The sequence below is a fragment of the Myodes glareolus genome, chromosome 7 (assembly GCF_982192425.1).
Source record: "Myodes glareolus chromosome 7, mMyoGla1.1, whole genome shotgun sequence".
Classification (NCBI taxonomy): Eukaryota; Metazoa; Chordata; class Mammalia; order Rodentia; family Cricetidae; genus Myodes; species Myodes glareolus.
In genome coordinates this window covers 15632607-15654800 of record NC_142032.1, presented here as the reverse complement: position 1 = coordinate 15654800, position 22194 = coordinate 15632607, and the positions used below count along the sequence as shown (strand labels likewise).

Below are 22194 nucleotides of genomic sequence, written 5' to 3'. Positions count from 1 at the left end.
ATTTTTTCTATGTCCATCCCACTTCCTACTCCTCATCCCATCCCATTCCATCCCAGGTCCTGCTCTCCCTACGCATCTTGTTACTGATGAAGCCCAGCGTGCTGTCCAGAGTCAGCCACCAGGTTGCATACGGGCTCCATGAACTCCTCAAGACCAATGCAGCCAACATCCACTCTGGTGATGACTGGGCCACTCTCTTCACATTGCTGGAGTGCATCGGCTCAGGCGTGAAGCCTCCAGATGCTCTACAGGCCACAGCCAGGGTCGATGCTCCTGATGCTGGTATGTACTTTCCCAGGAAGATGCTCACTGTCAGATAAGCAGTTAGGACCCAGGAGCTGCTGTGGGAAAACAAAACACAGGTTATTATGGTCAGCAGATTAAACACATCTGGCCTCTGCCATCTGCTTCCAGATCTTCCTGTACATACTGAACTTCCATACATACTACATAGTATGTAGGTACATACTACCTACAGGCTAGATAGCATGAAGGCAAGAAGATGATAGTGCAGAAGGCTATCAAGCCCCATTTCTACTGTTTTGAAAACCATTTTACAGAAACCTATGTCCTATGCTACCACATTTCCTTAACAGCTGCTATTAGTTGCTATCAGAAGCCCAAATTAGCTTGTTGCCCTGTTTAGTCAAGAGAGATGTTGTCCAGGACCAAAAGGAAGCCAGGCATGAGAGAAGATGTCAAGCCTCAGCAACTTTCTTTAGGATCTGTTATCCTCTTCCATGTCCCATCTCTGCTCTTTTCCCTACCTGGCTTAGGAGCACAGTCAGACAGTGAGCTCTCATCCTACCATCAAAATGATGTCAGCCTGGACCGTGGGTATACTTCCGACTCAGAAGTCTACACTGACCATGGCAGGCCTGGCAAGATACACCGATCAGCCACAGATGCTGATATGGTCAACAGTGGTTGGTTAGTGGTGAGTCTACTACCATCCTGAGCCTGTAAGAAAGATTCTTGGTTCTCAGAGACACATCTGAGGCGCCTGAGAACAGGGGCCCCAACATGTATCATGTATCTTTATAGGTGGGGAAGGATGACATTGATAACTCCAAAGCAGGAGCAGGGCTCAACAAGCCAGGCCCTTCACCCCTGGTTAATCAGTATAGCCTCACAGTGGGCCTGGACCTGGGACCACATGACACTAAGTCCCTGCTCAAGTGTGTGGAATCGTTGTCCTTCATTGTTCGTGATGCTGCTCACATCACCCCTGACAACTTTGAACTTTGTGTCAAGACTCTCCGCATCTTTGTTGAGGCCAGTCTGAATGGTGGTAAGTCACCTATTGAAGGAACAGTTGGGGTGTGGATCAGGTAGATAGGGGAGAAAACTATGGGAATGTGACCTAAGTCTGGCTCTGCTCAGGGTGCAAGTCCCAGGACAAACGTGGCAAGAGTCACAAATATGACAGCAAAGGGAACCGCTTCAAGAAAAAACCCAAGGAGGGCTCAATGCTTCGGCGGCCCCGAACCTCCAACCAACATGCCACTCGGGGTGGACATAGTGATGAGGAAGAGGATGAAGGCGTGCCTGCCAGCTACCATACGGTGTCTTTACAGGTCAGTCAAGACGTAAGTATGGCACCCTTTACTTCTTCTCCTGAGACTCAGAACTTGGGCGGAACCAGGGAAAGTCAGAACTCAGAAGGAATACCCATTGTGTGCTTCCCATCCCCTCAACCACCACCCCTTATCTGAAACCACCTGTAAGTCTTTGCTTATAGTGTGCTTGTTCATTTGGAGACAGGATCTCACTATGTAGTGCTAGCTTACCTGGAATTCCCCGTGTAGACCAGACTGACCTTAAACTTACACAGATCTATTTGCCTCCGCCTCCTGTGTACTGAAGTCAAAGGCATGCGCCATCATAGCTGGCACTAAATTAAATTAGTATTTTTGGGGCTAGTGATTTATCTCAGTAGGTAGAGTTCTTGTCTAGCATGTTTAAGACCCTTAGTTCAAATTTACATGTTTAAAGACTTCACTTATTTAATACATAATGTAGGTACATGATACAAGGTTCAAAAGGTAGAAAAGGATAGATTGATAAGATTGAGCTTCCATTTATTCCTGTATCCAGACAGAGTTCCCCTTACTAGAGGTGGCTACATCTCTAGCATTTTGTCTATCCTTCCATAGTTATTAAGTGTCTTTCAGGCTAACTTTATCTGACTAGATAAATAGAGAAACAGTTTCCTTCAGAGTAGCCTTAGAAGGATGATGAAAAGCTGGCATGGTGGCGTACGCCTTTAATCCCAGCACTCAGGAGGCAAAGGCAGGCGGATCTCTGTGAGTTTGAGGCCAGCCTGGTCTGTAAAGGGATTTCCAGGACAACTAGAACCAGGGCTATGCAGAGAAACCCTATCTCAAAAAAAAAAAAAAAAAAAAAAGAAGGAGGAGGAAGAGGAGGGAGGGAGGAAAAGATGATAAAGGGGGAAGGAGAAATAGCTCAACATTAAGAGTGCTTACTAGGGGCTGGAGAGATGGCTCAGCGGTTAAGAGCACTGACTGCTCTCCCAGAGGACCCAGGTTCAATTCCCAGCACCCACATGGCAGCTCACAACTGTCTGAAGGTCCAGTTCTGGGGGATCTGACACCTTCACACCAATGCACATAAAATAAAGTTAAATAAACCATGAAAAATATTTAAAAAAAAAAAAGAGTGCTTACTAGTCTTGCAGAGGGCACATGGACCAGCTTCAGCTCCTAGTGCCCATATCAGGTGGCTGTAACTTGTTAGAACTCCAGTTCGGGGAATCTGACACTCTTTGGCCTCTACAGGCACTTGTGCACACATGGTATACCTGAAGTCACATGGGCACACACACACAAACACATAAATTTCTAAGAATAAGTTAATTTGAAGGCTGGAGAGGTGTCCTGCTAAGGACACTGCCTGCTCTTCCAGAGAACCCTGATTCAGTTCTCAGCACCACATGGCAGCTACAGCTGTGACTACAGGTGGAGGGACTCTGATAACTTCTTTTGGACTCTTAAGCACTGCATATACATGGTGCACAGACATACTGCAGGCAAAATACCCATACAATATAAAATAAAAATAATTAAATCTTTTTAAAAAATAGAATAAATACATTCAGGAGGCAGAAACAGGCAGATCTCTGAGTTCAGGGCCAGCCTGGTCTACAGAGCAAGCTCCAAGATAACCAGGGCTACACAAAGAAACACTGTCTCAGGAGGATGGGGGTAATTTTTTAAAAAGGAAAACTGATGAAAAATATGTGTTAAATCTGGGCAGACACTGTTGTCTGTGCAAGCCTTTGAGACTGAAGTTTGCATTTTAAGTTTATCGTTGTGTGTGGGCTTATCACCATGGCATGAGTGTGAAGCTGGAGGACAACTCTGTGAGCTGGTTCTCTCCTTCTACCTGTGCACGGGTTCCAGGATCCAACTCAGGTTGCCAGGCTGCATGGCAAACACTTTCACCTGCTAAACCATCACACTGGCCCCAAGTTTGCTGTATTTTTAAAATGAAATTAACAAGGGCAATTGATATGAGTCAAGTGGATAAAGGTGCTTGCTGCCAAGGCTGGTGACCCGAGTCACCCCCAGAACCCACATGGTGGGAGGAGAGAACCAATTCCTACAAATTGTCCTCCACACACATGTTGTGGCATGCACACATTTTTTATTATAATAAGATTAATAAAATTTTAAAATTAATAAAAATGTCCAGGTGTGAAATAGGATTGAGTGTCTTTCTTGGAGACAGAGAGATGGCCCAGCAGTTAAGAGGATCTAGGTTTGGTTCCCCCACCCATGTGGCAGCTCACAGGAATCTCTAACTCCAGTCCCAGGGTACCCAGTGCCCTCTTCTCTCCTCCATGGCACAGCATACACATGATGCACAAGCAAAACACATGTGCAGGCAAACACCTGAAAAAATAGATACATTTTTAAAATTAAAAACAAAACCCAGAAAGTTCCATTCTCCCTGTAATCTCCTAGTATTAGATCTCAGTGCACATGCCTGCTAATGTCTTCTTCTATAAGTAACTCTTGACTTCCTTCCTCTAGGAACACTGCCCGGACTAGAGCAAAGGAGGTTGTGAGAGGAATGGAGTGGGCCTACTTGTGCTGGAGGGTCCCTTGAAGACTCAGTCAGGGAGAGCTGGGGAGGGAGGGAAAGGGCCCAGCACAACAACCCCACTCACATCCTGCACTCTCTTCTCATCCCAGTTGCTGGACCTGATGCACACCCTGCACACTCGGGCAGCCTCTATCTACAGCTCCTGGGCAGAGGAGCAACGCCACCTGGAATCAGGTGGCCAGAAGATTGAAGCCGATTCACGCACTCTCTGGGCCCACTGCTGGTGCCCTTTATTACAAGGTAAACCTGGGGAAGGCTGCAAGGTGGGACAGGTGACATTGAAGCCTGCAGAGCACCAGACCCTGCTCTTACTCTCAGGTATTGCCTGCCTGTGCTGTGATGCCCGGCGCCAGGTGCGGATGCAGGCGTTGACATATCTGCAGCGAGCACTTCTGGTACATGACCTACAAAAACTAGATGCCCTGGAATGGGAGTCCTGCTTTAACAAGGTAGTACTTCTTACAGTCTAAGAGAAAGTCCAAACATTAAGGCCAAAAGAGTCAGGCACCCTAAAAAGCTCCTGCCATTCACCAGCATCAGACCTTCTCTGTTGTTCTGTGCCTATCCACCCAGGCCCAGCATCCCTAGGACAAAGTTGTTCAACTGACTGAGCTAAGGTAACATTGGATGTTTACCTGCCAGGTGCTGTTTCCTCTACTGACCAAGCTGTTAGAAAATATCAGCCCTGCAGATGTCGGTGGGATGGAGGAGACCCGGATGAGGGCTTCCACACTGCTCTCAAAGGTACTGCTCAAAACCCTGCATCCACCTCCTCTCCCATTCCTGCCTTTTCTCACAGAGAAGCCAGGTCTTCCTCATAGGGTCCAGAGATGACATGTAAGTGCTCAGAACCCCAGCCATCGAGGCTGCTCAGGAACTCAGAGGGGTCTGAATTTCAGAGGAACCTCTGATTAAGTACTTACAAGTCGGGGCCAGCTTCCTTCAGCTTTGGAGAGAGCCACAGAAGGTTCCTCCACTACCCTTGGCTAAAAGGGGCTGGCTGTGGGCTCTAGGTCTTCCTGCAGCACCTGTCTCCACTGCTGTCGCTGTCCACCTTTGCTGCCCTGTGGCTCACCATCCTGGAATTCATGGACAAGTACATGCATGCAGGTTCCAGTGATTTGCTGGTATGTTCTGCCTTGACCCATTCCCTCTTCCACATGCTGAGAAGACTTGCTATTTGCTCTTCATGGCTGCCTCCAACTTACCTCTCCTGTTCCATGGTCCCACTGCTGCCTGCAGTCAGAAGCAATCCCTGAGTCTCTGAAGAACATGCTCCTGGTGATGGACACAGCAGAGATCTTCCACAGTGCAGATGCGAGAGGAGGCGGCCCCTCTGCCCTCTGGGAGATTACCTGGGAGCGCATTGATTGCTTTTTGCCACATTTACGTGATGAACTCTTCAAGCAGACTGTCATCCAGGGTAGGGGTCTGCTCTGATCTCACAAGGAATCCTCAAGGCTGAACTTTTTCTGTTTACTGGGAGGATGGACAGATTAGTGGCTTCCCACTGGTCATGGTGATACATGCCTATCGTCCCCAGGACGCTGGGGAGCCGAAGGCAGGAGTCCAGAGTTAGGCCTTTTCAGGTTTCAGGAACATATGAGCTAGCCATGGCTACCTGAGACTCTGTCACAGGGGGTGCTGGGGGGGGGGCGCGGTTAGCCAGGATCCTGCAGGAAAGAAAGTACTGAGAGTTGCCATCTGGATTCTCTGCTCCAGACCCCATGCCCACCGAACCTCACAGCCAAAAGCCTCTGGCCTCCACCCACCTGACTCCTGCTGCTGGTGACCCCAGGACGCCCGGCCATCCACCTTCCCCAGAGATACCCTCAGAAGTGGGGGCCTGTGGTGAGTTCCTCAGAGATGGTTGGTTAGAGAAAGCCTAGAAAGATGCCCGGTGTAGTTTAGGATTATTGCTGGAATGGAGCTGGGAGACTAGGAAGAAGTCAGGGTGAGAAGCCTGCTTGCCGGCTCCTCCTATGGGAAACAGCAGGACCAGTTACATTGTAATAAGGTTTCTAGACTGGGAGGAGAGGGCTGCATCACTATACAAAGGCCTATCAGGCCTAAAGATCCAGACCAAAACTGACCTGGCTGAGGAGCACAGGAAAGGAGGAAGGGGCTAGAGGCAAAGTAACTGCATCCTGAGTGAGCTGTGGACTTTTTATATTGGTAGATAAATGCATTTTGTTACACATGATATCATCTAGTAACCAATTCTATAGATTGTATGTGGAAGCAAAATTGAAACTTGTTTTTTTATTTATGTTTTAATGTATTTTTTATATGACATGAGTTTTAAGAGGAGGTTTCTAACAACTTCACCTGAGAGAGAGGAGTTGGGAAGAATAGAGGTTTGAGAAGTCCACTAGGAAGTCTGACTGCAACCGCCTTTACTTCCCTTACAGACTCAGAGAAGCCTGAGGGTACCCGAGCTCCCAGCAGCAGCTCTCCCACATCACCAGTGGCCTCTAGTCCTTCCCCAGAGGGCCCTCCCCCACTGGCCCAGCCCCCACTAATCCTACAGCCACTGACTTCCCCACTGCAGGTGGGCGTGCCGCCCATGACGCTGCCCATCATCCTCAACCCAGCCCTCATCGAGGCTACCTCCCCGGTGCCACTCTTGTCCACACCCCGTCCTGCAGACCCTATCCCCACCTCTGAAGTCAACTAAGGCAGTCCTCGGAGATCAGGACCATTACTTCCCACCAGACGTTCCAGTCTCAAGGGCCACAGAAATCTTCAAGCCCAAAGCAAGCTGCTATTGCTACTACTTGATGGGGGAAATGAGAATTCTTATTTCATTCAGTGCTGGGATCCACTTCAGGCTGCGAGACTCTCTTCCTCTACTGTCCATTCCTGAACTTCCAAGCTGAGAGTGGACACAGGCATAGCCCGTAGCCTCTGCTTTGAGCCTGGCAGCCCTGGGAAGGCATGGAACCAACCCCACTGTGCCAACCCTGCAGTGCCTGCCATTTGCCCCTCTGCCAGGTTAGGCATTAAGAGCCAAGCCCAACCACTCTGCACTTTGTTCCTCTCCATCCAGTCCCATCAGCCCTGGGCCACCTTCTCCAATTCTTCCTTTACTAAATAGTTGGTCAGTTTGGAGTTGCTTGGCACCATGGAGGGTGGGCAGGTAGGACTTGATGGGGGTCTGCCCATAGGAGCATGTACATATGGAAAATAACACCAATGGACTTTTTATGATGTAATAAATATATTAGTACCAACACATTTCCTATTCCTCTGGCTTTCTTTTGCATTTGTGTCAGAATACTATGTTACTGGATATCCTATCCAAGGCTTGCTTGGGCCTTGGATAAACCGGTAAAGAGGCCTTGTCCACCTGACACCCCGCCCCCCAGCGACCAGCCAGAGGCTCCCCACTCAACATCTCCATGAAGGAGCTATGTCAAGGGCTTAGGCAGTTTCATCATTGCTCCAAGAGAGAACCTTAAAGCCTTCCAGGACCACAGGGCAGGTAAGTCAGAGCAGTTGTAGCTGCCCACAAGTCTTTCAGATAAGCCTCATGGCCTGAGATTACAAGAAGGCCGTGAGGCTGGACAGGTGGACGGCCATCTTGCCCACAGTTGCAATCATGTTTCTGGGCACAGGCTAATTAGCCTGAGTCCAAACTGCAGTATGTCCTGTTCCCTGCCCCACACCTTCCACCTACCCTAATCACCTAAACGTGATTGAAGGGCCTCTCCCCTTGACCTTTGCATCATGATAAGGCAGGCAGGCAGGACTGCACGGGGCAGGCCCTCCAGGACCAAGGCACGCCTGGGATTCTGGGGATGGCAGCGTGACTCAGAGGCAGTGCTTACCTGGCTGCCTGGGCTCCACGTCCAATGCTGAGGAGCAAAAACAATAGCTGTGCTGAGTCACTTTCTCAGGTGCTTCCTACACAGTGATGCCTGCCCCTCCTGGGAACAGGTGTGGACCTGCGGGCCTGCTGGCCTTGCTTCTGTAGCCCTAGGACTTTCCCTCACGCTGATGTCCGCTGTCTACAGCTCAGTACCCGGTCTTTCCTTTGCTTGGCACTTGTACGCCGCCAGAGCTGGGGCCTCTATAAATATATTACTCCTATGTATGAGAAATGAACACCACCTGAGAGGAGGAAGTTTTCATAAAACATGAACTAGTTTCTCTTCTTTCCTTCTCACCCAGGTCTAGACCATGCCTAATTTCCACATGAATCAGAAGCCTGGCCCAGCCCTACCCCTGGGAAAATTAGGCACTCAGTACTCAATGGGGGATGTAGAAAAGCCAGTCTACAGCCAACTAGATAGACACCAGGGCCCTCGCCTCAGCCCCCATCTCTTCTCCCATCTGAGCCCACAAGCTCTGCCCCTTACATTTCCCTGTGGCTGGTGGGAGAGGGGGGCACCTAGGGCCCTGCTATGTTTTGCTAGATTGATATACAGAAATGCCTATTCCCTGACAGACTAAAGAAATTCCACCCAAGTCTAGCCTGGTAAACAAAGGAGTTTATTGGGGTGACTTACAGGAGCACAGGTGAGCAGGTGTAGCATGCTTTTTTTTCCTGAACACCAACCAGCTCCCCTAATCATGACATAGAGACTTAATATTAGTTATGAATGCTTGACCTTGTCTTAGACTTATTTCTTGCTAGCTCTTGTAATAATTGAACCTGTTTCTCTTCATCCATGTTTTGTCTCGGGTCTTTTTTCCATTCTGTACGTCCTATTCCATGTCTGGCTGGGTGGCGGCTTCCTGGCTGGCCCTGGGCATCCCCCTCTCTCTCTCCCTTGTTCTCCCTTCTTTTTGACCTAAATTCCTCCTACTACTCATTCTCTTTGCCCTCAACCCCACCAATCCGTCTACACACTAGCTCTGGCCATTCAGCTTTTCACTAGACCAATCAGGTGCCTTCGGCAGGCAGGTGAAACAGCAACACACTTTACACTGTTGAAGTCAAACTCCCAACTCTCAGGCGCCTATGCCACCTGAGAAGCCCACTCCAGCGTGGGTGATGGTTCACAACAGCCTCATCGCTAGGGTCCCAACCCTAGACAACCTTCTACCCCTTTCATAGACCATGAGTAGCTGGGACAGGACTGTGCACAGGCAGATGGGAAGTGGTAGCTGAACCCTCTGGTGAGGCTCTCTATCCCGCTCCCTTTCTGGGAGCAATATTCACAGGCCTGGAGCGCCTCTTCTGTGAGGGATGCTCCCAGGCCTGGTCCCCTGCCTGTGTTCCCCATCAAGCTACTGTGACTCCAAGACAGCACTGGTCCTCTCCAGCTTGGGGGACAGAGTTGCACTAGGCCATCCTATGAAGGAAAAGGACTCCTGCATGTCTCTCAGTCTCACCAAGTAGAGAAGATGCTGAAGGACTACAGGCTGACCCCCTGCTGGGAAGCAAAGAAAACCATTTGTGGGGGCTGGAGACAGTCCCAGCACCCATGTGGAGAGGCTTATAACTTCCTGTAACTCCAGCTCCACAGGATCTGATGCCCCCTTCTGGCCTTAGCATCACCTAACATAGTGACATAATTAACACACAGACATAATTAAAAACAAATCTTTTTTAAAAAGGAAAAGAAAAATCACTCGCCAGAATTGCCCTTCTATTATAGAAAAGAAAGCTGAATCATGACAATAATATCTCCTCTTAGAAGACAAAGGTGGCCGTGAGAGGAGGCTTCAGTTCTGACCAGCAAGGACAGCCACCTTGGTGATGTAGAAATGATAGGATCCTTGGGGAAAGCCACAGCCTGGTCTGGGAAAAATGCTTGTCTCCCTTAGAGCTCAATGAGAGTAGATTTCAAAAATGAGACACCCATGAAGTCTCACCTCACCAACATGGCTGCTTGACCTGAACCAACCAGTAAACACACTACCATGGAAGGAGATAATTCAGAAAGCCTCGACCCTAGGCAAGGAACTATGGGCAACTGGGGGAATACAAGAGCAAGAGAAAGAGGCTCCCAGTTGGTTATTCAACAGCAAGAGCACAGTTCTGAGACCATACATCTGCAAGTGACGCTAAGACTGCATTTATGGGATGGGGATGGGGGCTAAGTAGAGGGGACAGGAGGATGGGAGGGAGAGAGAGGGAACTGAGATTGCTATGTAAAATAAAAAAAGATAGTCTATTTTCTTTAAAAAAAATTTTTAAAAAACTGTGTATTTAGGACTAAATAGTGTACGTGTGTGTGTGTGTGTGTGTGTGTGTGCACATGTGTAGCACGTGTGTCTGTAACAAAGAAAAAGAAACCATGACCTGCCAAGCAGTGGTAGCGTATATCTTTAATCCCAGCACTCGGAAGGCAGAGGCAGGTGGAGCTCAGTGAGTTTGAGGCCAGCCTGGTCTACAAGAGCTAGTTCCAGGACAGGCTCCAAAGCTACAGAGAAACCCTGTCTCGAAAAAAGAAAACAAAACAAGCAAAAAGAGTGCATGAATTTGAAAAGGAGCAAGGAGCTGCATGGGGTGGGGGAAGGGATTGGATGGACAAAAGGAAAGAGAGAAAGATGTAATTATAAATTCAAAAAATAAATGTTTTCTTTTTACATCAGGGTTTCTGTGTAGCCCTGGCTGTCCTGGAACTCACTCTGTTGACCAGGCTGGCCTCAAACTCCCAGAGATCCACCTGTCTCTGCCCCCTGAGTGCTGGGATTGAAGGTGTGTGCCACTACCACCCATCAAGAATATATATATGTATACATATATATATGTATATATATATATTTGCCATTTATCATAGAAGCTAAGGAAAATATATTTTAAAATGACCAGAAGAAAGCTGGTGATGGATCCGTGACACAAGACCCTCACACTGAAAAGTGACGTTGCTAGAGCAATGGGTGTGTCTGTGCTGGCTGGCCTGAACATCCATCCTGTAGAAGGGTTTCCCACAAGTCTGAGGCCAAGGCTTGGAGCATGGATCAGACCCACTTCTGTCTCCAGTCTTCCTGTTCCTTCCTGTGAAGCTTCTACATTCTAAGAGGTGGTGGTAGTGCCGGAACTCCACACATACCAAGAATACATGTGAACATTCTCATGCAAGATGATATTAGGAAGGGTGGCTGCAGAATGAGCCGCATGGTACACACTCAAAGCTCCACACACCGACCTGCTAGGAACAAGAGAGCTGAGGTTAACAGAGCACAGGCATTCCTTTTTGTTCAGGGCTCACTGGCTGGGCGACAGTAGCCAAGGGGTAGCAGAACTAGTAGTTGAGTCTCCAGAGAAAAGGACGTTCACCACAGCAGCTGTGTAGGCGGAGTTTTCCATCAGGACCGTCAATCAGCTCTGTCCCACCAGGGCTCCCAAATAACCACACAGGGACTTAATTACAAATGCCCGGCTGATGGCGTAGGCTTATTTTAAGATTTATTTATTTATGCATACAGTATTCTGACCAGAAGAGGGCGCCAGATCTCATTACTGACGGTGTGTGAGCCACCATGTAGTTCCTGGGAAGTGAACTCAGGGCCACAGGAAGAGCAGCCACTGCTCTTAACCACTGAGCCACCTCTCCAGCCTTTAAGCTAGCTCTTACGAGTTAAATTAACCCATTTCTATTCATCTATTTGCTGCCCCGAGGCTCATTTACCTTGTCTACAGCCTTCCCAACCTGTTGGCTCTGCCTCTCATAGCGTCTCCTCCAGACTCCTGAGACTCCACCTTTCTTTCCCCCAGCATTCTCTCTGCCCTAAATATTCTGCCTAGCCATTGGGCAGCCAATCAATTCTTTTATTGACAATGAGAGCAACACACCTTCACGGTGTTCAGAAGGGTTATTCCACAGCACAGCTGGTCATCTGCACTTTGAAATATTCTTCCCTGTTTCTGAGGCATTAATTTTTCTTAGTTCTTATCCACCCCATTGGCCATGTGGCTTTTTCTGGTCCCTTTATTGGTTCAGCTCCACAGTCTCTGACTATTTGAGCACCCAAAGCTTAGTCCTCAGCTCCCAACCTGCTCTCTGTTCTCTCTGGGTGATGCCATCCCCTGGCAAAGCATCGAACACCATCCCATGCACTGCTTTCGTGCCCGGCTTCAACCAACTTTGTCTTTGTGTGATGTACAGTACACTCTTCTAGAACCTACGGCATCTCCATCCCACCGCCTATCCTATTCAGAAGGAAATGCATTCAAATTCCCTGCCCCTGCCCCTTTTTGAGACAGTCCTGGAAATTGAACTCGGAGCCTTGTTCATGCTAGGAACATGCCCTAGCTCTAAGCTACAGCCCCACCCCAAAGCTCTTGTTCTAGTCTGTCTCCACAGGCTTCCTGCTCCTCACATACGCCACACACTCATGTGGGACCTTCGCAGTGTTCAACCCTCCACTGGTCTGTTGTGGGAATTCAGTCGATAAGCCAAGGGTATTGGGGTGACTTTGCTTTATGAGCGTGGTCTTCTCTGGCTAGTGGCCAGATAAGAACCGTGTTCTGTCTGGGACAGTGAGGGAGCTGTCCTCTGGAAGGATAGTTGTGAGCCACAGTAACTAGCACAGGTGCACCAGATTGAAGACTATCAAACCTTCGTCTACTCAGAGTTAAGAATCTACCAAGAGTGGTGGCACATGAAAGACACAAGGACAGGGGGTTGCCACAAGTTTGAGACCAGTGTGGTCTACACAGCAAGTGCCGAGCTAGCCAGGGCTACATAGCAGCACCCTGTCTCCAGCCTCCTCCCAAAAAAGAACACTCTGATTTAAGGTTGGAGAAATTGCTTGGTGGCTAAGAGCACTTGCTGTTCTTGAAGATGACCCAGCATTGAAGGTCTACAGTTGAAAGACAGAGGCAGGCAGATCTGTGAGTTTGAGGTCAGCCTGATCTACAAAGTGAGTTCCAGGACAGGCTCCAAAGTTACAAGAAACCCTGTCTCGAAAAACAAAAACAAAACAAACAAAAAGAAAGAGAGAGAGAGAGAGGGAGGGAGGGAGGGAGGGAAGGAGGGAGGAAAGAAGGAAGGAAGGAAGGAAGGAAGGAAGGAAGGAAGGAAGGAAGAAGAAAGTGGAATGACATACAGCCGGGCAGTGGCGGTGCACGTCTTTAATCCCAGCACTCGGGAGGCAGAGGCTAGCGGATCTCTGTGAGTTCAAGGCCAGCCTGGTCTACTGAGTGAGTTCCAGAACAATCAAGATTACACAGAGAAACCCTGTCTCAGAAAACAAAACAAAACAAAACAAAAACAAAAAACAGAAGAAAAAAAAAAACTGGTCTCCTCTCTCTCCTTCCTAGCCGTGTTTGGTTGTTAAGCCTCTCCAAGCCTTAGCTTCATCCACAGTGCAAGTGGATACAGGTTGGCACCCTGATCTGAAATGGATAGTTCCGTCTATTCAATGACGCCCAATCTGTAGCCTATGCAAATATCCTAAAAATTTAAAAAAAAATCTGAAATGCTTCCTGTCTTAAGTGTTTAGTATAAGGGTGGGGCAGATAAGAATTATTACCGCTCCTTTCCTGGTACAAGTCTATAATCATGTCCTAAAGATTAGGGCAAGTCGAAGGCGAGCCCTGCAAGAGCCTGTGCTCCAGGACTGGAGATGCTTTGCACGCAGCTCCTACAGGGAAAGTAGACAACCAGAGGTCCAGACACAGAGTCCATGCTTTAAATTCTTGTCCTGTGTCAGTAAGCATGTTCAAGAAGTCATCAAGTGTGAAAGTTCATTTTCAGGGTGGCTTTTTTATTTTATTTATTTGGGGGGAGGGTCTGAGACAGGGTTTCTCTGTGTGTAGCTCTGGCTGTCTTGAAACTTGTTTTGTAGACCAGGCTGGCCTCGAACTCAGAAATTGCTTGCTTCGGCCTCCCGAGGGCTGGGATTAAAGGCATGCGCCATCACCACCCGGCCTTCAGGGTGACTTTTAAAATAGATTTTTTTTAAATTTGTGATTATGTGAGGTTTGGGGGATAGGTGGGAACAGGGGAGTGTGAACATGAATTCAGTACTCTCAGAGGCTGGCAAGGAGACCTGGGAACCTCTGTTGTTGACGTTTCAGGTACTTGTGAGCTGTCCCAAGTGGGGACTGGGAACAGAACTGACTGCTGAGCTGCCTTCCCAGCCTCCCGCCACCTTTTATGATGGTAGCTAGACCTCGTTCATGGAAAGCACACCACTGGGCAATATCCACAAACCAAGAGACCATTTTCTACACTGGAGGAAGTTTGAAATATTCCACTTTGGACACCTTTGTGTGCATGTTGTTGAGATAGGGTAGCTTCAAACTGGGGAATTCTCCTGTCTTGGTCTCATGAAAGCTGGGACTGCAGGTGTGTATCAAACACATCCCAATTCTAATAGTCCAGACGTCTGTGGTGGATGAACGAGCCTGAGACTCCCAGTCAAGCATCTTTTTTTTTCTCCCAGCGCACCGTTCCTCCAACAGGTCACCCTGAAAGCCTGTGCGCTTGTAAACCTGCCTCTTACAAAATGAATTTTAAGTCCAGAGAGTCTCCTCCAGAAGCTAAGAAACTGAGACAGTTGACCCAGTGTTTCCGTGCAGATCCATAATGGCCACTAGATGGCGATCTGGAGCTGACCGCAAGATCAGCCTTCCTCTTCCCTTAACTTCCCAGCACCGAGGTCCCTGTCCCGGTGGGACCGAGTGTCGGGGCTGGCCCGTTTCCCCTGGGGTTCCCCAGTTTCAGAGACAGCCAAGAACTAGGCGCAGCAAGAGGGGCCCCGTGGGCCAGGGTCCGGGGCAAGCCTGCGAGGGTGCAGAGATCCGAGCCCCGCGCAGCGCTGGCTTCGCCGTCCCGCCTCTCCGGTCCGCAGCAGAACTGGCGCAGGGTGACACCAGGCGTCCAGCCCCGGGCGAGCCTTCACCATAGGGGGCGCGCCTGCGTCGCTCCGGATTGGCTACAAGAGTCTTGGAGTTAAACTTTATGCCAATAAAAAAAGGGCATGAGGAGTGACGCACGGGAACGTCACGGGAATTCCCCCCCCTCGGGGGGCCGAAAGGGGCTTTCCCGGCTGGAGCCCGGCGACTGTAGAGCGGCGGCGACCGGTCCAGGGCAGGGCTCGGAAAGAAGTCGGAACCAGAGCCGCCACCACGGTGAGTGGCCGGGTTCAGACCCCTGAGTGACCGGGGATTGGAGAGGGAGGGAGGGAGGGGGGACTTTAGGGCACAGTCTGGGGCTGGACACCACCTCTGGAGAGCGCGCACACGAACAGGACACCCTGAAACACATCGCCACGTACGCCTGCCCTCGCTGGCCTGCGCGCAGCCGGCTGGGTGTCAGCCCCGCACACACGCGCGCCGGCAGAAGTTCACCTGGGCACCAGCGCCTAGGCACCGACATCCAGACGTGCACCGCCGTCTACCCACACTGACCAGCTCCGGAACTCACCTGTGCGGACGAATGTGCACTTGCACGTGCATGCTGCCACCGCCCGCACTCACCACGCACACCAGACATTAGGGCTGAAACGCCAAGTCCCGGTAACGGACACCCGCGTGTTACAAATGGTTATGGGACTGGGGTCTCAGGGGCCGGTGGCCCGGAGCAGGTGCAGCGGGAGAATCTAGGATGCTAAGATGTCCCGGGGTCGCTAGAGACCGTGGAGGGGGAAACTCCTTTCCCCACCCTGCGGCTCGTATCGCTTCTCTGGGCAGAACCCCGGGGGCCCCACTGGAAGAGCCCCCGCCTACGGGCCATTCGGAAAAGAGGCCTCCGACGGCAGGAATGTCCCCACAAAAGCCCCCGGGTGAATCAGCCGTGTCCTCCACGCTGGCCGAAAATCCCAGGGTTGCTCCAGGCCGCGGAGTGGGGGCGAAGCGGACTAGGCCCCGGCTGAGCCCCGGGGGCTGCAGCCGCTAGCTGTGGGGGAACCAGGAACTGCCAGGGCCTCCCGCCCCTCCCGCCGCGGGGGCGGGGCCCCCGCGTCATTTCCAGGCCCGCCCCCTCCGGCTCCTCCTCCCCCTGGTATTTTCGGGACTTTCCTAAGCAGCGCTAACTTTCTGTCCCTTCCCCGGCCCGGCCCCGCTCCGGATCTCGACCTCCACCGGATCTTATCCGCCACGCCCGGCCGGCCGGCCGGAGGAGATCAGACCCTCCCCCAAATCTGGGACCCCTCTTCTGCCCACTTCTGTTCTGACCTCTCCTCCCTCCCCCATCCCGTGTCTCTCTTCACTTTAGGCGGGCGTCTGAAACTCTGGGAAGCCGAACAAGGGCCCGAAGCCGCTAGCCACAGCCGGGCCTAGCCCAGAGACATGGACAGTTGCTACGGCCCAGTGAGTCTCACTGCCTGGCCCTGAAGCCGGCTTGTGCCCCTGTCTGCTTGTCTACCGAAGGCTCCCCCACCCCACTCCTCCACTTCTGCATGTTCTCAGTCTGTCCGTCTGTCCTGTCTGCAAACTTTGCCCAGAAAAGAGCTTCCCCCTGACTTGAGGAGGAGCCAGGAGGAGGAAGGCTCAGTTTCAGCCTCCACCTTCTCTGTCTGGAACAGGGTGTGGATGGCATCCCCGACTATGATGATTTTGAATTCAGCCCCTCCATTGTGGAGCCCAAGGATCCAGCCCCAGAGACAGGTCAGTGAGCCCTTAGCTTCTGGTGTCCCAGAACCTGGAGAAGAGTGAGCGTGTACCCTCTGCCTGGGGGTGGACTTGGGAGCCTGGCTAAGTGAGGTCCCTCTCTTTCCAGCTGATGGCCCCTATCTGGTGATTGTGGAGCAGCCCAAGCAGGTGAGTGAGCTAGAGGTGTTCGACGGCTTGGGCTTTGGGGACAAGTAGGGTGGCTATAACTGGCAGGGGAAGCCGCTGTGATTGGATGGTTGGTTGCTGCTGGTCTGTTGGGCGGGAGGTGTCCAGGAGACACACTATTGGTCATGTGGTCAGTGGTTGCCATGTGTGTGTGTGTTGGGGGGGATCTCTCCTGACGGCATTGTCTCTGTCATGGAACCTTCAGCGAGGCTTCAGATTTCGATATGGCTGTGAAGGCCCCTCCCATGGAGGCCTACCAGGTGCCTCCAGTGAAAAGGGCCGCAAGACCTACCCTACTGTCAAGGTGAGCTCAGATGATACTGGAGGGTAAGCTAGGGGACCATGTGTCCAGGGCCACCACTGACAATCCTTTGCCCTTCTCAGATCTGTAACTATGAGGGACCGGCCAAGATCGAGGTGGACCTGGTAACACACAGTGACCCACCTCGTGCACATGCCCACAGCCTGGTGGGCAAGCAGTGCTCAGAGCTGGGGGTCTGTGCTGTGTCTGTAGGACCCAAGGACATGACTGCTCAGTAGGTGGTCCCCTGCCTGGCCCCTTGGGGATGCTCCTTGCCTGCCAGTCTTAGGTCCCAGCCCGCCTGTGTAGCTATCATACAAAGGGGAGAGAACCCCAGGGGAGGACAAAGCCAGGCTGAACCTGGCAGTGGGGATGCTGCCTCAGGGGAAAGAGCTCCAGGGGCAGAGCCCTGACTCCTCCTCCTCCCCAGATTTAATAATCTGGGGGTCCTGCATGTGACCAAGAAGAACATGATGGAGATCATGATCCAGAAACTTCAAAGGCAGCGGCTTCGCTCCAAGCCCCAGGGCCTTACAGGTACAGCGACATAGGGCTGTCAGGGAGATGCTTCCAGAGTAGCCAGGCAGAGTAGCCCAGGGCTCACACCCAGGCTGTCCATGCAGAGGCTGAGCGGAGGGAGCTAGAGCAGGAGGCCAAGGAACTGAAGAAAGTGATGGATCTGAGTATCGTCCGGCTGCGCTTCTCTGCTTTCCTTCGCGCTAGCGACGGCTCCTTCACCTTGCCCCTGAAGCCGGTTATCTCCCAGCCCATCCATGACAGCAGTGAGTATCCTGGAAGAAGCCCAGAGGAGCACCTGGATACCTCCAGTCTATGGAGTTTGAGCCTGGCCCTGCCACGTGTGAGATGAGCGGTCTGAAGCAAGTCTGAGTGTTGGTGAATGAGAATATTGCGTTTCCTGAAGTGTCAAATGACCACCGACCCCCCAGCTCCATCAGTGTGGCCCTTACCCATCTCCCATCCTACAGAGTCCCCAGGGGCCTCAAACCTGAAGATTTCCCGGATGGACAAAACAGCCGGTTCTGTGCGTGGTGGTGACGAAGTTTATTTGCTTTGTGATAAGGTGCAGAAAGGTGAGGCGGGAGACCTCGCTGGGAACTGAAAGCGTGGTTTGTAAGGCTGAGGGGTGGGGCGGCGGGGGCGGGGCAACTCCAGGATAAATGCACAGGCCTGCAGCAGGTTCTCCCTACGGCTCAGCTTCACTTTCCTCTGTAGATGACATTGAGGTTCGATTCTACGAGGATGACGAAAACGGATGGCAAGCCTTTGGGGACTTCTCTCCCACAGACGTTCATAAACAGGTACTGAAGGACTAGGGCCTGACCTGGAGGCAGAACTGGGCAAAGATCTCATTGACAGCAAAGCTCTCTCTCCCACCCACCACCCCAGTATGCCATCGTGTTCCGAACACCGCCCTATCACAAGATGAAGATAGAGAGGCCTGTAACGGTGTTCCTGCAGCTAAAACGCAAACGTGGCGGGGACGTCTCCGACTCCAAACAGTTCACCTATTACCCTCTGGTGGAAGGTAGGACCGGGCCTCAGGATTCCCAGGGGCTGCGGGGAGCAAGGTGGGCCTCCAGGCGCCCTAGAGGTGGCTGCTGTTTGCCGGACTTGAAGACTACCCATGTATTGGATTTTAACACCCGGTTTCTTGTTTCCCCTAGACAAGGAGGAAGTGCAGCGGAAGCGAAGGAAGGCCTTGCCCACCTTCTCCCAGCCCTTCGGGGGCGGATCTCACATGGGTGGGGGCTCTGGAGGCTCCGCTGGGGGTTATGGAGGCGCTGGAGGAGGTAAGCGGGTGCCAATGGCCGGGAGAGGGGTGGAGATAAGGGGAAGTTGGAAGAGAAATCTGGGAAAGTCCTGGCTGGCACCTCACAGCTTTGCCCATGCCCACAGGTGGTAGCCTTGGCTTTTTCCCCTCTTTGGCCTACAACCCCTACCAGTCCGGCGCGGCCCCAATGGGCGGCTACTTGGGTGGAGGGGGCGGAGCACAGATGGCCGGCTCTGGGCGGGGCGTGGATGCTGGGGAGGTGGCGGAAGAGACGAAGGAGCCCCCCAAGAATCCCCGGGGCGAACCGCAGGCCCTTGAGGCGCTGCAGCGAGGTACGTTTTAGGAATACTGGCAGGGGGGAGGCGCGCGCAGGGCTGGGGACCTGGCCTGCACCCACGCGTTCTGTCGCCTCCAGCTCGCGAGTACAACGTGCGCCTGTTCGATCTGGCGCTGCGCAGCGCCCGAGCGTTGCTGGACTACGGCATCACCGCGGACGCGCGCGCTCTGCTGGCCGGACAGCGCCACCTGCTGACGGCCCAGGACGAGAACGGAGACACGTAAGCGGCCGGCAGGCCAGCGACCTAGGGACATCCAGAGGGGTCTGTCTTCTAGTACCAGGTCTAGAGGTTGGGGCAGTAGAGGAAACTGCAAAGAACCCTAGAGTCGGACAGATCTGGTCTCAAGTCCTCGCTATTTTCTAGTTGTGTTCATGAAATTTACTCTCCCCAGCCTTCAATTTTGTTAGCTGTGAAAGGGGCACAGTAGCAAGGTGACAAAGGATTAAGATGGTGACGTTCAGGGTTCACCAGGTCCCAGTGACGGAGACCACGGAGATGTGGATTTTGAGAGCAGACGATGCTCTGGGTGACTGGGTTTCCCAGACCAAAGTCTCACTCTCCCACTCCCAGGCCGCTGCACCTGGCCATTATCCACGGGCAGACTGGTGTCATTGAGCAGATAGCCCATGTCATCTACCATGCCCAGTACCTTGGGATCGTCAACCTCACTAACCACCTGCACCAGGTAAGGGGGAAGCCTCTAGTGAGGGGCGAGGGGTTGAAGGCAGGGAGCCCTATGCTGGAGTGAGCTCTGCTCACTCTGCCTTCCTCCCCAGACACCTCTGCACCTAGCAGTAATCACTGGGCAGACAAGGGTGGTGAGCTTCCTGCTGCAGGTGGGTGCAGACCCCACACTGCTGGACCGGCATGGAGACTCAGCTGTGCACCTGGCTCTCCGGGCAGGTGCTGAAGCCCCAGACCTGTTGCGGGCACTGTTACGTAGTGGGACCCGCGCTGTGCCCCAAATATTGCACGTGCCTGACTTCGCGGGTTAGTTTCCCACCTCCTCCAGTCCTGGGGACAAGGGTGGGGACCAAGAAGGGTATGTAACTAGTAGACATGAGTAGGGGCCACCTTGGGGTCCCAGCTGCTGAGTGTGCTGTTCTCTAGGACTGTACCCAGTACACCTGGCAGTTCACGCCCGGAGCCCCGAGTGCCTGGACCTGCTGGTTGACAGTGGAGCTGAAGTAGAGGCAGCAGAGAGGCAAGGAGGCAGAACACCCCTGCATCTAGCCACAGAGATGGAGGAGCTGGGGTTGGTCACCCATCTGGTTACCAAGGTGGGAATGAAGTGGGGAAGGGATGGGAGGATTGTGGGAGGACCAGGAGTGATGAAGAGGTTTGTGGGAAGGCTTGGCTACTTGGGCCATGCTGGTCACCCCCTGCCGCTCCACAGCTCCATGCCAATGTGAACGCCCGGACATTTGCTGGAAACACACCCCTCCACCTGGCAGCTGGACTCGGATCCCCAACCCTCACTCGCCTCCTCCTAAAGGCTGGTGAGATGAACAGGGAAGGAAGGAGAAAGGGCCCTTCCCAGTCATTGTTCAGTCCTCAGTGTGAGACCCTCCACTGGTCTCTTCTGATGACTGGCTCCTCCTCCAGGTGCTGACATCCATGCAGAGAACGAGGAGCCTCTGTACCCTCCACCCTCACCCCCTACCTCTGGGAGTGACTCTGATTCTGAGGAGCCTGAGAGGGACACCCAGAGAAACTTCCGGGGTCACACACCTCTTGACCTCACTTGTAGCACCAAGGTGAGGCCATCCTGGCAATAGAAATGCCCTGAGGTGGGCACTGGGCACCTCCTAGGCCTGGGGATGTGGACCAGATCATAGACTTAGGGAGAGCTGGCTTAAGGTCTGGAATGACAGGCAACACTGTCCCCCCCCCCCCCAGGTGAAGACTCTGCTGCTAAATGCTGCTCAGAACACCATGGAGCCGCCCCTGGCCCCACCCAGCCCTGCAGGTGAGACTGGCGGGCATTTCCAGTCTCAGGCGCCTCCACCCGGAGGTGATCTCCCTCAGGACATTGGCGAGGGCTCTCTCTACCCTGCTCTGCCATCCATGCCCCATCCATGTCTGCCTTGTCTGTCAGGTTACCAGGGACAAAAGCCGTGCCCAGGTATGTGTCCCTGCCCTCCTCTGGAGCTACCTCACAGATCTGTATTTGTCTCCGCAGGGCCAGGGCTCTCACTGGGAGATGCAACCCTGCAGAACCTGGAGCAGCTGCTAGATGGGCCGGAAGCCCAGGGCAGCTGGGCAGAACTGGCGGAGCGACTGGGGTTGCGAAGTCTGGTGGATACATACAGGAAGACCCCCTCACCCAGTGGCAGCCTCCTGCGTAGTTACAAGGTGGGGTGGCCCGTATCCTGCCCAGCATCTTACCCATCTCAGAGTCTCCTCTCCCCCCGGGACTTTCTACCCCACACCATGGATATTACTCAGACCTCCTGTCTCCTCCTCAGCTGGCTGGCGGGGACTTGGTGGGTCTGCTGGAGGCCCTGAAGGACATGGGTCTGCATGAGGGAGTGAGACTGCTGAGCGGTCCTGAGACCCGAGACAAGCTGCCCAGCACAGGTGAAGTAGGACCAGCTTGGAACGTGCATCTGGGCTGAGGGTGGGAGGCCTGAGGTCTGACTCCCTCCTGTTCCCCCAGCAGAGACAAAAGAAGACAGTGCCTACGGGAGCCAGTCGGTGGAGCAGGAGGCAGAGCAGCTGTGTCCACCCCCTGAGCCGCCAGGAGGGCTCTGCCACGGGCACCCCCAGCCCCAGGTGCACTGACTGCTGCCTGGCTAACTTCCTCCACCTGCACCCTCTGTACAGCCCCTGCCTAGTTGAAATCTTATTTAACACCTCAAGCCCACAGCACAGTGGGCCAAATAAAGGATTCCTATGGGAAGGGGAAGGCCCTTTCCCAACTTAAGGTACGGCAACCCCAATGTGACACCCA

General features: G+C 52.6%; 2 protein-coding genes across 8 annotated transcripts in view; both read left to right on the top strand.

Annotated features, from left to right (window-relative positions):
• Positions 1 to 7365, top strand: part of Gbf1 (golgi brefeldin A resistant guanine nucleotide exchange factor 1) — a 142963-nt gene extending 135598 nt beyond the window's left edge. The window contains exons 30-40 of one of the 4 annotated variants that reach the window (XM_048439078.3): positions 57 to 282; positions 777 to 937; positions 1045 to 1291; positions 1384 to 1577; positions 4218 to 4368; positions 4447 to 4577; positions 4771 to 4872; positions 5142 to 5255; positions 5371 to 5551; positions 5851 to 5979; positions 6540 to 7365. In XM_048439078.3, coding sequence (XP_048295035.2) covers positions 57 to 282; positions 777 to 937; positions 1045 to 1291; positions 1384 to 1577; positions 4218 to 4368; positions 4447 to 4577; positions 4771 to 4872; positions 5142 to 5255; positions 5371 to 5551; positions 5851 to 5979; positions 6540 to 6805 — 1902 coding nt within the window. In that variant the 3' untranslated portion in view covers positions 6806 to 7365. Of the gene's footprint in view, positions 1 to 56; positions 283 to 776; positions 938 to 1044; positions 1292 to 1368; positions 1590 to 4217; positions 4369 to 4446; positions 4578 to 4770; positions 4873 to 5141; positions 5256 to 5370; positions 5552 to 5850; positions 5980 to 6539 lie in introns of all 4 variants that reach the window. The other 3 variants (XM_048439076.3, XM_087907842.1, XM_048439075.3) reach the window with 3 other exon arrangements.
• A 7657-nt stretch (positions 7366 to 15022) lies between these two features.
• On the top strand, positions 15023 to 22167 carry Nfkb2 (nuclear factor kappa B subunit 2). 4 transcript variants are annotated; one of them, XM_087907840.1, is made up of 23 exons: positions 15023 to 15163; positions 16248 to 16342; positions 16558 to 16639; positions 16752 to 16792; positions 17016 to 17114; positions 17195 to 17346; positions 17542 to 17648; positions 17735 to 17893; positions 18098 to 18202; positions 18345 to 18430; positions 18519 to 18657; positions 18797 to 18922; positions 19029 to 19235; positions 19319 to 19460; positions 19812 to 19926; positions 20018 to 20231; positions 20352 to 20521; positions 20638 to 20740; positions 20847 to 20998; positions 21141 to 21210; positions 21424 to 21596; positions 21710 to 21821; positions 21904 to 22167. In XM_087907840.1, exons 2-23 carry the CDS (start codon positions 16322 to 16324, stop codon positions 22023 to 22025), a joined length of 2697 nt encoding a protein of 898 aa, XP_087763966.1. In that variant the 5' UTR covers positions 15023 to 15163; positions 16248 to 16321; the 3' UTR covers positions 22026 to 22167. The 4 variants fall into 4 exon arrangements, with proteins under 4 accessions (XP_087763966.1, XP_087763964.1, XP_087763967.1 ...); XM_087907838.1 differs by having other exon boundaries at positions 21901 to 22167; XM_087907841.1 differs by lacking the exon at positions 19029 to 19235 and having other exon boundaries at positions 21901 to 22167.
• The last annotated feature ends 27 nt before the right edge of the window (positions 22168 to 22194 follow it).